Source organism: Salarias fasciatus, assembly GCF_902148845.1.
Source record: "Salarias fasciatus chromosome 7 unlocalized genomic scaffold, fSalaFa1.1 super_scaffold_4, whole genome shotgun sequence".
Lineage (NCBI taxonomy): Eukaryota > Metazoa > Chordata > Actinopteri > Blenniiformes > Blenniidae > Salarias > Salarias fasciatus.
In genome coordinates, this window is record NW_021941229.1 from 19,211,791 (window position 1) to 19,227,529 (window position 15,739).

The following is a 15,739-nucleotide window of genomic DNA, read 5'->3' on the forward strand; positions in this document are numbered from 1 at the left end:
CTAAACATAATCTCGGGCCTGGACGTATGACCCACGGCTCACTCCAGACTTTTCCCTTCCTCTCCCCGCACTGTCATTTTATTGGCTCCTCAGTAGGATTCAGTCTAAGCAGTGACACACGAAACAGAGCCGTATAATCAGAGAGGGCTGGTTCATCGTGGGCCCACATCACCTCCGGTGAAATGTCTCTGCTTGTGCTTCGGCGCTGGCTTTGATGAGGAGGTGCTGATGTGTAATATCAACATTAATTACATGGCATTTCAGGGCTTTGACAAGCTTCGTTATGATGGTACTTTGCTGGTGAAATTAAACGAATCCAGCTACACGAGTCAACATGTCGGCGGTCCAGAGGTGTGGGGGGGGCCACCTTTACTAGTCCCACCCTGTGGCTCTGCCTTCAGCCAAGTAGAACGCTGCCTTTGTGTAAGAAATAGTCCTATTGTAGGTTTCTTTTTTGACAGCTCAGGTCGGGGGACGTGTCTGGACAATGAACCTCTGAAACGAGACTTCCTGTACCCAACAGTCGCCCCGGGGCAGGTGTACGATGCCGATGAGCAGTGTCGCTTCCAGTACGGAGCCTCCTCACGCCAGTGCAAGTATGGGGTAAGAAACCAGCCTCTTTTCTCCTCAGACTAAGAGACCTTCCTGTTCTGGAGCAACATATTACAGGATGGCTTTTTTAAGGCCATCATTTGCACATGAATGGACATTACCCAAAAAAATTCACATATTTGCATGTGCAGATTCATAAACTGCATAAAATCAATGAATGTGTTTGGTAAATAATACGTTTTTGTTCTAATCTTGCACTGTTGGGAAAACGGCCATATGCAAGGAACATGCATTTGTGGGATGAGCAGCAGGTCGAAATTTGACGATGCAGCCGACATACACCCACAGGAATTTGGCCAAAATTTGGCAAATTTTCCAGTTGGCTGCCATTGTTGCTTATTCTGCAGTGTGTAGTTAAGTTCCGCAGTCATCTTGATGTTTTTCCATACATTTGCCACTTAAATCTAACGCAATATGCTTTCAAACTCATTCAATAATGTCTTGATATGCTGCTGGATTACTTTCAGTTTTTAACAGATTATTCTTTGTGTTTGAGATTAAAATCCAGTTCAAAGGCATCTTTCCTCACATTGTCTTCGTTTCTAATCTTTGCACTTCCCAGAAAAGAGTTGAAAGGTTGAAGTCAGCACTCCCTTAATCTGTTTTCTCTTCTGTGTGTCTTTCTTTCTTTTTTTTTTAAAGTCTGTGATAATAATGATTCACAGCCTACCCACTAATGAGAAAACCTGGGTATTGAAGGAGACACACGCAGTGAAAGACGAGAAACAGCCACAATGAGTGACTGAAAGATTCCTCTTTGGACTTAATGAACAATAATGTAGTATTGCTTTGAATTACATAAATATTTGGGCACACGATAGGGGGAAAGAGCGGAGAGGTGGCAGGGATTAGCTGAGATCATAGACTTATTTCATTTCATTGAAAGAAATATCTGACAGCAAATTGTAAGAGCTCTGTAATTTTGGCTCCTAAGCTCATAATTGTGGTTTTAGATCAGCATGAAAGACACATATTTATGAGTGGATGGGATTCCAGCGCCACAGTTTTTCATGTGGCCATCAGATCTGCTTCATGTAACCAGCTGTGAAAGAGGAGCCCTCTAAGGCAAATCCGGGGAAACCATGCAAAGCACAAAAGTTCTAACAAATGAAAGTCAGCTTAGTGAAGCTTGGACACAAACATGAAAAAATACAGTTTCAGCTTTGAGTGATTACTCTACTGCTGTTTTATGTGAGAAAAACATTGCAAAATACCAGGGAAAGAAAGTGTAGCCACGGCATCTTAAAGGTTGTCGATATGGCTGTAAATAAAACAACACATTCATACTGTGGCAGTTATATTTCACTGGTTGACATGTTTGTTAAAAACACCATACCTTTGGCTTAGGCTGTGAGATAACACCATGATTTGTACAATTTCCAGCCATAGAAAGTGTTAAAATTCTTGGCAGCAAACCAAACCAATATTCATTTGTGTTTGATAAAATGTTGCCACATGACCTGGTGTGAACTCCATCTGCTGCGGTCGACATCCAGACTGGGAGTGGCGATCATCAGACGATTACTGGAGTGATAAATGAGTAAAAAAAAATAATAAAAAAGTCAATTCTCCCACATAAAACCAGACTTATTGTGCAAATACATTTCTCCCGAGTGACTAATGTGTTTTTGGGTAGCCTGTGTTACTTTTTTGTGATATTTGAGTTTTATTTGGTCACCTAGAAGAACACCATGCTACTATTATGCCACTACTTCTGGCTTTAATAATGGCTTTTAATAATCCAGTTAATATTACTGAAGTTGAGTGGGTTCATTGCCTGTTTTTATTGGACATAACTAAACATTCACAGTCTTTCTCTTTCTCTGTGCCACTTACTGAACTGACTGTCAGCATTAGTATTACCCACAGAGAAAAATACATTTGCTAATCCACTGAACACCTGTATGCTGGACTAGCAGGGCCTCATTGACTCTGATCTAATCCAGTCCTGACAGCACAATGTAAGATGTAGCATTAGCCCATATCCGCACCCCCTGTGGCGCATACACAGCCTAAATAAGTATCAGCTTCAATTTATCAGAGATATCTGCCTGTTGGTAGTTTATCTCAGCCGTTTCGTTTTATTGTCATTCATAAATCACTCTTAAAAAAAAAGAATAAAGATTGTGTTGTGAAATTTAGGCTTTTAGAATTCCAAAATTTTAAAGATAATTCAACTGCAGAAGGGTCAGAGAAAAAGACGGTGACGGCTCCAGCAGAAGGAAAAAAAAAAAAAAATCATGATACATTTTGCTTAAGGTGTCCCATTTCATAAGTCAGATCAAAATCCACAAACATGTGAAAGTGATACGGATGTTTTTTCATACCAGAGCGGCACTAGAAGCTCACCCCAAGAAAAACAAACACCCATTGAAGGCTATATTAGCAAGGCCTTTGCACCTTTTTTTTATCGCCAGTTTGTCCCCTCTTAAAAGTACATCCACTGGCTCTGCGTCCGCCACTTTGCCTGCTGACCTTTCAGCGGGGCAGAGATACTAAATGGAGCGGGGCAGCTTATTGAAACCAGCTGGCAGAGCCGTGCGGACTCTACGCGAACCAGCAAGTGGCACTTTGCTTTTTCGAATCTGTATTGGCTCTGGGTGCAGCGGGGCCACAGCATATTTACTGACCCCAGGGGTCAGATTGTATGCCTGGGATCATAACTCTCTTTCATGGGCCTGCTCTTCTGCTGAACGCAATTGTTCAGTAAAAGCCTTTGAAGAGGACCCAGCTTGGTTTAACTGGAAATCTAATGCAAGGTTGTTTAGCGCTGCCCTTGTGGCATGTGCTCATGGTGTGCTCTTCCTTATTTGTGGGGCATCTTGTCTGCCTCCTGTTTTAGTAATCTAAATGGATTCTCTTCATGTTCTTGACCGGGGAGGGATGGTTCTTACTCAGACTGCTCGGTAATGCTAAAGATATCTGTTCGGCCTACAGGTCATCTTTATCTCAAGCTTGGGAGGCCGATTGCTCACTCTTGATTTCCCCGAAGCGGCCAAAGTGTGATTTCTTGAACTGATGTCATGGTCCCGTGTGGTCCTGAGGGGAACGTTAGCAACGTTAGTCATGGTGTTGATCCAGCTGACTCTTCATTTCTCATAAGAGAACATTAAGAGCAGCCGATGACCCTTGGCACGTTGCTCAAGATGCACAGTGATCCAAAGCATATGGGCTCTCGGAGTCTGATGCCTCTCAGCAGTCTGGATGTGCTCTCATCAGCTCCACTCATCCTCTGATTTTGATCTGGACTGATGCAGAAAGATGAATTTCTCCTCTGTTTGTGTTTCCTTTTTATTCTCATCACAGCTGCCAGACTGCAGAAGAAAAAACACTTAAAGGAAAACCACCAAAGGCTGATGATAAATCATTCCCACCCTTATTTAACAGTCTGCTGCCCCATGAGGCTCCTGAATTGATTTATTCTGACCAACTTGCTTTTGCCTTCTTTCCTAGGAAGTGTGTAGAGAGCTCTGGTGCCTTAGCAAAAGCAACCGCTGTGTAACTAACAGTATCCCAGCTGCAGAGGGGACTCTGTGTCAGACTGGCAGCATCGAGAAGGGGGTAAGTATTCACATCTGTCTTATTCCTTTAAATCCAAAAGAAATATTTTCTCCATCCACAACTGTCTTGCTAAGTTTTAGCTCAGCACTATCAGTTCAAAGGTCAGGGACTAATTGTAGAGACAAGTTGTTCATGTTGAATGTTCGATGCTGAGGACCCAAGCTGGTTGCAAAGATCTGAAGTTAAAATGAAGGTTTAACTGGAAAATTCAAGTTGTTTCAGTATGAGATCAGATGTTAAGATCAGAGACGTTTTGATGAGGTGTGAGACTAGTTGTGAGTCCTCTGACTTGTTTTTCAAGTCTAAGATGAGTCCTTGTGCTCTTGGGCTCGTTGCCAAGGTCTGAGACTAGACGCAGAGTGTCTGGGACTAGTGACTAGTTGCAGATGTCCCTGGAAAGTTGCCATTGTCTGAGAATATGTGTATAAACTCTCACACTGTACATCTCACCGGGCTGAAGTTTTAACTTAATGCATTAATTGAATTTGTAGAATGGTGACGATGTTGAAAATGTTAAGCCTCCAGTCAGGAATCCAATTAAGGTTTTACATTTAAATTGACTGACTTTACTCAGCCTGTGCGGCTCTGTACGGTCCACTAAATACCTCCCTGTGTGCTTCCTGCTAATGAAATGTGCTTGATGAACTGCATTACATGCTTCGAGGGTTAATTAACATGCACTTCTTTGAGAGATAACACAACTTTGTTGAGATATGTAAAATTCTAACTTATTGTAGAAAGTCCTCTCAACATCTTTACGGTCTTTATGGGTCTGGTTGGTCTATATTTTGTCAACCTCTCCTTCATCTGTATGCTCAGCGCAGCACCAGGTGCAGCAGTCAGCCTCTGCTCGTCGTACCTCACGGCCTCGTCTCCCATCTGTTGCTTGAGTGTGCACTCATGCAGCGAGAGCTACCACATGAGCACACACACTCACGTAAGCAGGCCAAGCTTTAGATCATCGGGCCGCTGTTGATGCCAGCCAGGTTAGAGGAGACGGTTTTAACGCGGATTACGGCGGCCATTGTCACTGGATGGTCCGAGGTCTAAAAGGGAAGAATGGGAGAGTGTCACGAGCTGTCACCCGTCATTACCATTAACTCAGTGGAGCCTTTGAGGACCGGGGCCCACGGGCAGTGTCCTGGACAACACAGGGGGCCCCAGGTTGAGCCAGGGGGGCTTTGGAAGAGCTTTCGGAGCAGCTTTAGGAGAGCCGGTGGCACACCCTGTCTGCCCCTGCTGGGGGAAGGCTTCAAAGGAACATGAACGTCAGCCATTTCTCACCCAGCATGTCATGTAGAGAGGCCCTTCCAACGGGATCAGGATCGGACTGGGGGAGGGTAGAAGGGCTCGAAATGACCAACGAGAGGGAGTTCAGTGTTTGAAATGAACTCAGGAATCTACAGTAGCTTCCAAAGCGGTTCTCCTCCTGGTTTCGCTGTGTCCTCTGCCACACTGCTAATCTTGTTTAGACAGCGTCCCGCAGCCTGAACGAGTTTGTCAGAAAAAAAGAGGACAGCGGCCAAACAAAGCCCTCACCTTGACTTCCCCGGTCTCCTGAGGTTATTAACCTACTGACACAGTTGGAGGGGCAAGAGGGCCGTCACTGATCCCCTGGTCACTCTTCAGCCCTGAACAGCTTAGTGCCAGGCTTAAACACAGCTCTTCGCCGTACCGTAAACGACCTCACAAAATGAGAAACATTTTGAAGTTACCTGAAGCTCGAGAACAGACCCCCCTCCCCCTTTCTTCGGATGGAGCCCGGCTGACTGTCACCTTTTACTTTCCACCATTAAGTCAAACAGGCTGAACACATTTTTAAACTCGCGAAGTGTCGAGAGCGGGATGATGCTAAATGCAGAAACGGCTGCAACAGTGAATGAGTGTCATAAACCCAGCGAAGTGACTCAGTAATGTCAATATTTGGGCAAAGTTTGCTGACAGGAGTGGCTATAAGCTCCAAGACATACCAGAATATGTGAGGATATACCAGTAAACCCCCCGAGAGAAATGAATATGGGGGAAAAAATGTTGATATTCTCTCTTCTTATGGAAAGAGAGCAAATAAGTACATTTCTCAAAATATGCAGCATTTTATTTGATGATAAATAACACATAACCTGAATTGCCTCATGTATAATACACAAAGAAGAAAGCAGGACAGTAATGAAAGTAAAGAACCTGACTGATATCAGATGTGACACAAAAGGATGGATGGGCCAAGAACATTAAGTTGCAAGATGAATAATAGTGTAATCAAATGTTTGTTTTTTGTTGTGTACATGTGTGTATGGTCCTGCGGTGCCTTTAAAGTGAGAGAATACTACACCTATGGGACTCTGGCATACTCAAAAATGTAGGGTCTCACTCTCATTCACATGTATTTTAGGGGTAAACTGGGGTTTGAGAGTGAAAGATGGGCTCAGGTTAAGGGTTACGGATAGGGTCAAGTTTAGGGTCCTGAACTTGGTTGCCACGGTGACCTGTAAGACTCAAAGTCAATGGGCAGATCCCACAAAGACGGAGACACGAGTCCACTTTTCAAAATATAGATGCAAATACATGTGAACTCCTAACTGCTGGAAAACCATAAAACTGACATTTAAGTATTTAGTGTTGTGAAGAGTTGTGTGTTATCGTCCCGGTCTCCGTGGATGGAACAGGTTTTTGTCGCAGCTGAAGAAATAGTCCCAGCTTTGCAAGAAAACAAAGTTCTCCAACAGCTTTCTCTCTCTCTCTCTCTCTCTCTCTCTGTGTTGTGGTTGGTGTCCTCCGGGGGCAGTGGTGTTACCAGGGGGAGTGCGTGGCGTTTGGTACCTGGCCTCAGAGCGTGGACGGAGGCTGGGGGCCGTGGTCCCTGTGGGGGGAGTGCAGCAGAACCTGTGGGGGCGGTGTGTCCTCCTCCATGAGGCACTGTGACAGCCCAGCGTAAGTAGGCAAAGTAAGCCACAGCAAGCTGAACACACACATCCAGGTCCTGCCTACAGGTGTGTGTGCGTGCATGTGTGTGCATGTGTGTGCGCGCGCGATCCTTTTATTTCTCCGTTTTATGAGGGCCAAAAAAACTGAGAACGCTTTGACTTTTGCAGACCGTCTGAAAACACCAGACTTCACAGCGTTTTAACATTCAATACAGAATCTTGGTCTGCTTTTTGGGATAACTTTACAGGTTTAGGATGAGGATTAAAGTAGATTTTTCTGATTTAAAATAGACCTGGCTTGGCAAATGTTTCACTCTGAAATTAAAAATGTTTTGCTTTTATCCAATTATGTGTGGTTTAAAACGCATTTAAATTGTAATAAATGCTGTTTGTTTATTGCATTACAGCTTATTCTGAGCTCTTAAACATTAGACTGGTTGGCTCACCTTCATTCAGGTTCAAACATCCTTTTTTTTTTTTGTTGTTTTAATTACTGATCGACAGTGGAAAAAATATCCAGATGCTGTATTGTTGCATTGATCTGTGCTTGATTTTATTTTTATTCCAGAAACCAACAAAATTTGCGAATCAGGTGTTCACTGTTACAGATATGAGGATCAGAAAAGAGGAGATAAATTACAAGATTAGCTTGTCTCCATGTTTGCGTGTCATCAATCATGTGCTTGACTTTCAAATCACAAATGAAAACATGCAAACACATCACATGAAATACAGCTGATGCAGATACGTGTTCATTGATTTATCAGGTGTAAACCTTTAAAACCTGATGCTTTGCCTTTAGGAATAATGATTGTCTGCTCAAAGTGATCAAATTGTTCAGTCAAAACCTCAAATGTGCATCTTCGCGTGTGAGGTAGCGATCGGCGTCGGGCTCAGTGAACTTCATCCTCCAGGGGCCGTTATTGCCTGCGCAAAATCTCACAAAAATCCAAGAAAAAGAAAAAAAAAAAGTTTCCAAAACTAAGTAAAAGTGGAAAAGTCTACTTGTAGAAAACCTGCTGAATAATCTGCAAAAACCTTCCTCGGACTCTTTGTAAATTAAAGTTGAGGTGCTTGAGAAGTGTGAGCAATAACTTAAGACACAGCGGACTCCCCCCACAGATTACAGTGAAGTGTGCATTAGTTTTAAAGCCTCCCTTGTTTTCCTGGCGAGACAAATCATGAAGTGGTGCATCTTCAGCTGGCAAGCAGACACATCCTTCTTCCACTGTTTCATTTCTTTGTTTTGGGAGATAAGTATTATGTCAAACATGGAGCGAGACAAGAGAAAGAGCCAGGAGGAACTCGGAGGGGGAAAGAGGAAAAAAAAAAGGGGGAAGAGGAGAGGGGAAGGCAGCGACATAATGTGGAACACCTGTGAAAGGTGATCGCTGCTGCTCAGGCATCGGTGCAAAAGGGGAGTGAGGGAGGCAGAAATAACACAGCCAGACGAGCGTCCAACACATTCATTACAGAGGCTGTCTCATGGTTTTTTTGCGGCGCTGTGGAAATAGTCCCAAAGTAAAGAAAAAAAAGGGTAACGAAGGTGAGTGGAGAAAAGGAGACGATAGAAGAGGGGAAAACAAAGCCTTCAGAGGTGCATCAAACGTGTAGTGAAGGACTGGAAGGGGGGGGGGGGGGGGAGAAAAGAGTGAGTAGAGTTACAGACTTTTGCCTTCTCCCAAACCTAAATGTCACGTCACACTTAAAAGCTCTCAGAGCAGCTTGGATTTCATGAATGAATCATTGGCACACAGCAAAGTAGCAAATGCAGACATACACAAACACACTTTGTCTTCTGGCAGAGACTTTTTTTTTTTAAGTCTGGTTTTGGTCAACAGCTATAGGCACGGCCTTTTTGGGGGGATTGGCTGAAAAAAAAGCTCCTGAAAATGAAGCGCTTGGTGAGCGTCCTTGAAGCTGTCCTGTATCAAGACAATGCCTTTTAGGGTACCAGTGTTCTGCTTACCAGTAGTTGGCAGAGGGAATATTTCTTTTGTTTTATTAAACCATGCATTAGCATAACTCAGTCATATATACGAAATCACTGTGTTTCCAAATGAGGATGGAAACACGCCTGAATCCAGGTGACCTCCCTGAATTTGGCAGTTCAGGATAGTGCTACCACACCACCTTTGGATCAAAAAAAGAGCAACTCCCTGCTTCCGTGGAACGCTGGTGGTTTGAATTGTCCCAGAATTCAAGATTTTGTGACAGTCGCTCTTTCTGATTCTACATACATATGGCGTAATGTATCACTACGCTGAAAATGGCAGCAGCTTTTTATTTTTTAAAGAAATTAAAACATATTTCCCTGACATCAGTTTGATACCTCGAGACAGCTCAAACGCAGAACTGTACGTGTGAGTCATTGAAATTGTTCTCTTAAAGCAACATTCAGACAGTGTTTATACTAACATGTCGCGCTCCATGCAGCCTCAACCCTTGAGTCCTTGAAGTTGTTTGAATTGAAACTCAGAATTAAAGACTACAAAATGACAGTTCTTTTTTTTTTTTAACAACTTATGCAACTTCACAAACAACTCGGAATTCTAAACTGCAACAAGCTATAATAATGTATTCCATATCCACCTTTATGAAATCACAAAAACACATGAAATAAATGTTTTAAAATGTAAGTAAAGCTGGGCTGCCAATCTCTTGCAGCAAAGTTTAAACTCTCACTCTCATGCCAGGTAGTAATCTTTGCTTGAATGCTGAACTTCCTCATGTAATTTAGATTTAAATTTAGGATGTTTCATAGCTTTTGGGATCCTTTGACCATTACAAGTTGTAGGTTTTTAGCTTCAAAAGATAGCGCGTCTCATTATAACTGCCTGACACTTATTGTTTTTTTATACTAATGTTTACTTTTTAATTTGGATCTTAATTACTTATGCATGATATGCAGTTGAAAAGATGTGTTTTTGTCAAGTAATTATGATATTCACAAAGGTTTTGACTCCTCAGTTCTGATCCGTCACCCTCTCATCAGATACCAGAGATGATTTCTGTACTTTTTCTCTCCAGACTTTGAGTTCTCCACGCCTGATTTAAAGTTCGTGCTTTCCCGTTCCAAACTCATTTCATGCTGCTGTGTCTTTCAGTCCATCTGGAGGAGGCAAGTACTGTCTTGGAGAGAGGAAGCGATACAGATCATGTAACACTGATGTAAGTTTCTATTTCTTTGCCCCGGATGTTTTATTTGAGCAGCTTCAAAAACTGCTGAATCTCTTCTGAGCAGGTCCACATTTCCCCTGCAGAACATGTTATCTTAGGAGGGTTTACAGGGCCGCGCGTCGGCTCGCAGCATCACGCCGCCTTTAAGCTTTTTGACATATTGTCTGCTTGGAAGCCAGCACACACATTGATAAAATTGCACAGGCGGTGATTCAATATTCCCCCCGGTGATTTCTGGGTTTTATTCTCCCTCTTTGTCACTTTATAGTTCACATATTATTTGTGACATTTTGCTCAAGTCAAACGATGATGACAGTTTCAGAATGTATTTCATGAAAAGCAATTCACGGTCCGTTTTTTTTTTTTTTTTTTTTTTTGTGAGGTCTGGAGCAATGTTTTAAACAAATATTTAACATGGCTGCAAGTGGAGACCCTCTGTTCAACTATTTCTAGGTGGCCCTTTTTCACTAGGTGAAAATTGAAATAGTTAGGGCCCTGGTGGACGTTTAACCACAAGTCTTAAAAATAACAGCTTGGAGCAAGAACTGAGTGTTTTTGTTGGAAAACAAATAACATCCTCAAACCACTATTTCATCACGCTGACCACACCTTATCCAAGGAAATTTGTGTGCATGAAAGAAGGCGCCAGATGTAGATACGATGACAAATCCTCACATCCTATCATGAACAGACTGATGAATTGCTTTGTGTCCTGGTGTGTTTTATGGTTTCTCTCTGGGAATGCAGGACACACGCCCGAGCCATGCATACATTAATATGTTGAAAAGCAAGTATTCTCGACAGAATTTGGACATTAACACCATAAATTGTCGACTCCAGTCTTAAGAAAAAATGTTGGTAATAATTGAGATGTTTTGATTTGATTTTGATTTGTGAGGAAATTAAAACATGAGAACAATGCTGGTAATGCTCACAGAACTTACTTATCTTACGTACTTGCTTACTGAGTGACTGACTAATAGTGCCACTGCATTTTAAACAGGTAAACAATAAATTTGATTCACTTGTTTGCAGTTAATTGTTCAACATTATATACTACCATGAATAAATGAAGATGTATTGCCTCAAGTAGATGATTTGAAATTAATCTGCCTCAAGCTTTTCAGACTATCTGAAGACCCTCATATCCTCATGGCGTTGCTTTTGCAGACTGCATCATAATTTTTGCATGATATGATGCATGAAATTTGTTGTATTCCTCTCTTACTTTAGAGGCCAGATGTTTGATGGGGCTGGTCTGGCTACTTTAGCATGAAGTTTCCTCTTCTTTTATTTTTCGCATTTTCCTGAGGAGTTGAATCATGTTCTTCCAGTGCCCTCTGTCTCCTCCTTCATGTCCTCTGTCTGCATCCATGAACCTCCTTACTCCTCCTCTAATCTTGCCTGGCAGCTCCGTCCCTGGCATCCTCTTTCCCTGCATAGTGATCATCTCTCCTACATAAAAGAAAAAGAAAAAAAATCTATTCCAACCATGTCTCTCTCACTCTCTCCCTTCCCCACCAAACTTTCCAGTAACGAGCGAACCGTCCAGTGTGCTCATTTCTAATCCTTTTCATTCTGGTCACTTCCCCTGAAAACCTCAACATCCTCAGCTCCGCCACCTCCACCTCTGCCTCCTGTCCACTTGTAATTCAATGATTTGATTAGCCCTGAAAACTGAAGACTGAGGTATTTATAGAAACTCTAAACTTGCTCTTGCTGTTTTTTTCACCACCTGGTACTTTATAGAGTCTATGGAACTAGTTAATAATGGCCATATTGCTTACGCAGCTTTGGTAATGTGATTATGGTGGGGTTTTTTTCTTCCCTTTAAACACGAGTTGCCACATGTAAATCCCATTTCAGCGCACACTTGCAACAATATTATTCTGTCTCTTCTGAATTGATCTGCATGTTTGATGTGCAGCTTTAAAGCTGCCATATTGGCGAAACACTTGAGTGGTAATGAAAGTGGCCTGGCCTCTCTGCGGCCCGCCACGACACGGAACGCTTTCAGCATGTGAAATACAGTTTTGACCTGAGAGCTTTTATTTGTCCCGAGGGAGAGTGTTTTGGGGTTTTCTGAGGACCTTTTCAAACCCGTAAAGTGTTTCTTCCTTTTTTTTTTTTTTTTTCTTCTTCTCCTTTTTTCTGGAAACCCTCCCCTTACTGGAGTAGTATCCGCTCAGACACACAGGCGAGTGGCATCCCACATCTCCAGCTTCAGAGCAGAGCAGCCAGGTCTGCACCAGCCTGCCCTGGCTCTGTTTATGTTTCTAATTACCCCGGCCGAGAGATATGCTTCATTAGCTGCCATAAACCCACGCTGGAGCGATCCCTCCAAACTCAAAACACAACCGCCCTCCATGAGGACTTCCAAGAAACAAGTCTGTTTTAGTGCCTGAAAATAAAATGTGACATTTTATATGAACTCGGTCCCGTTGTTAATAATCCTGTTGTCCGTGCAAATAACTCTCTTACTCAACACGCAAGCCTGAATATCCCCACGCTTAAAGCTTAACATTTGTTCTTTACTACCAATCATATGGATTTCCCTGTGAATTTTTCTGATGTGGGCTCAGATGTTTAGACGTTTTATTGTTCTATCCATCACCTCTTCTTTTTTCCCTGCTACAACCTGTGTGAGCTAACTTCATCACTTTCACCGTGATAGATTACACCACCTGGGCGAGCTCATTTTTTTGATACTTTAATTTTATTGCAAAATAAAATTTTATTTCAAGCACAACAAATGAAAACAACTGCCTCGTTTCCAGGCACACACACACACACACACACACACACACACACACACACACACACATTAAACACGCTGGGCTGCAAGTTGTCATTGGGCCCTTTCTAATTTGACCATCATTACTTGTAATCGTTAAAGCGTGTGGCAACAATGACTGAGATAACAACATTAACAGCCTTGGCAATACTTAGATATTTACATGCACCTTGTTTTATGCACATAGCTACGGCCTGAGGCACAGATGTCTGTTCCTGGTTCCAGATGGCCACTGTCCTCGTGAATAACAACTTTCTGCATCACAACTGACAATAAAGAAAAGCTCGCTTCAGAACAAAAAAGCAAAAGCGAAGCAAGTGAAAGGGAAAAGTGCTTTCACTAGTGTGAAACATGAGCGGAAAACCCGTTCTTTTAGCATCCGAAATTCACTTCTTTCTGTTTGTATTTTGCAGGCCTGTCCTGCAGGATCTCGTGATTTCCGAGAGAAGCAGTGTGCGGATTTTGATAACATGCCATTTCGTGGAAAGTACTACAACTGGAAGCCTTATACTGGTGGTGAGTTCATCAAAGGTTTAAGTTTATTTACTTTCAACACAGGTTAAAACACAAGAACATTAACAGGTAAACTGGTTTAGAAACACTTGATCAATGATTCACTTTCAGTTTTGCCTGAATATATCTGGGGTCGTTTAACCTGTAATGCAATATCGGGATGACGATGTGCAGTGACCAAGATTAGTGAGAATACTTACTGTCAAGCAACATAAACTGTTTGAAAACACTTTGACCTTCAAGATTATGAGGCCACCCAAGTCAGACTTCACAATTTATAAAAAAGGAGCCTGAAAGGATCACATGGATGAAGTTCAAAAAAGCAATTGCCAGATTATGGGGAAAACCATCTATTTAGGACTGTGCATGCTGTGAGTTCAGACTCGAGCCCCCTCTTATCTTATGATCACCTATTTAACATTTGGTTTGTGTCTAGGCTAAGCTGCTTATCTGCAAAACCTTCCCCTCAGCTTTTTTGTCTGCAGGAGGATTTTTTGGATTCCTGTTTTCTGAGCGGGCCCAGCCACAGTTACTGCTTCAGCCTTGAAGATTCCACGTGTTTGATACAGGGTCAAGAAAAACTAAATCACACAGAAAGAGGACTGGGGTTCCGTGTTTCAGTTCGATGTGACTGAGTCGGAGTTAGTGAAACTACTACTGTGCTTTTGGCTGAGTTTTTGGAGGACAGGCCTCGCCTCGTTCTCTCCTTGATGTCAGCAGATCATGGAAAAAATCCACTTAACTTAAAACACAAACACCTCAAAGAAACCTGATAAAGTTTGAAGCATGTAAACACAGCTTGAATTTTCTTAGGGAGATGGGGGAGCTTGGGTTTCATCTCATTTCTATCAAAGGGGGCCTGTTTAGTCACATCTATCACCTTCTGCCTTTTTTTACGAGCTGTCATGTAAAAACGGCAGATAACCTCCTCGCGGATGTCGGAGTAATTGTTGTTGGCAGGTTGCGCCGGCTCTCTTCAGTGCTTCGGCGAGGTCAGGTTCAGGGTTTCAGATGCGAACACCTCTGACTTTCCGCCACATGATTATCATTGTCAACACCTCAGAACGCGATCAGACCAGAGCTTGGGACAACAGTAGTGATTTCTGGCCTCCACCTGCTGTTAGGGTTCAGATCAAGCTCTCTCTTTCATTGCTGGATGATGTTTAGATAGTCATGCATGCTATTTTTTCACATGCAGGTGGTGTGAAGCCCTGTGCACTGAACTGCCTGGCGGAGGGATACAACTTCTACACGGAGCGCTCTCCTGCAGTCATCGATGGCACCCGATGTCAGGCCGACTCTCTGGACATCTGCATCAATGGAGAATGTAAGGTAAGGGAGCAGTGTTTGCCATCGAATGTCAGCTCAGTGCCACAGACTCTCAGTCATGTAGTCCAGGTGAGAATATGTGCATTGAAACTGTCTGATACATGGAGGATTTTGAAAAGGCCTTGTGATCATCAAGAACAGTTGGCGCTGGAGGTGCAAGCCCAGTAAAATCTTCAGATGCTGTTTTATTGCCAGGTAGACGGAGAACCCAAAGTTGCATATTTGCAAAGTTATGACTTACCCATATGTGTGAATACGAGCGTTTGTGGTTGTCTATGTCTCTGTGTGTTCCCTCTGATGGACTGGTAACATGTCTAGAACTTAACCTGCCTCCACCCATTGTCAGCTGGGATCATCCTGGTGAACCTCACAATCCTGAACCGTTGCATAAAAGTGATAGATTGTCCTTCTGCCGCTCCACTAGCTGACTTGGTAAGCGTTCAACATGTGCCGGTTTCTACACAGCTTGTTTGAACACAGCTTCCAAAAGCACTGTTCACTCCAGTGAAGAACAATCAGGCCTTTTTGAGCTGCAGATTGTAATCGAGTGCTGCTCAAATATCCGCTTTTGACTCTTATCAGTTCTCTGCAGCTTGAGCTACGATTGTTTTGTGGTAAATAAAACACAGAAATCATTGTTTTTTTTATTGAATGATGATTTTATATCTTTGAAAGGGCTGATTTAAAAACAAGGCTTTATTGAAATGGGCTAGCAGCAGCTGCTGTCTTTGTTTTCATGGGCATACATGATTTTGTATAGCTCTGTGTCTGAAGATAAGGGGTTTTTTTTCCCCTAAGTTTTTCTGAAATGCAGCTGAAATAACTTTTT

The 15,739-nt window shown here is 42.7% G+C and overlaps 1 protein-coding gene across 1 annotated transcript in view; it reads left to right on the top strand.

The window, feature by feature from the left end:
- adamts6 (ADAM metallopeptidase with thrombospondin type 1 motif, 6) overlaps positions 1–15,739 on the top strand; it is a 57,762-nt gene that overhangs the window by 20,984 nt on the left and 21,039 nt on the right. Inside the window, exons 11-16 of the mRNA XM_030084773.1 lie at positions 462–603; positions 4,066–4,173; positions 6,956–7,101; positions 10,202–10,265; positions 13,482–13,584; positions 14,780–14,913. Of these exons, the coding sequence (XP_029940633.1) occupies positions 462–603; positions 4,066–4,173; positions 6,956–7,101; positions 10,202–10,265; positions 13,482–13,584; positions 14,780–14,913 (697 nt within the window). The remainder of the gene's footprint in view (positions 1–461; positions 604–4,065; positions 4,174–6,955; positions 7,102–10,201; positions 10,266–13,481; positions 13,585–14,779; positions 14,914–15,739) is intronic.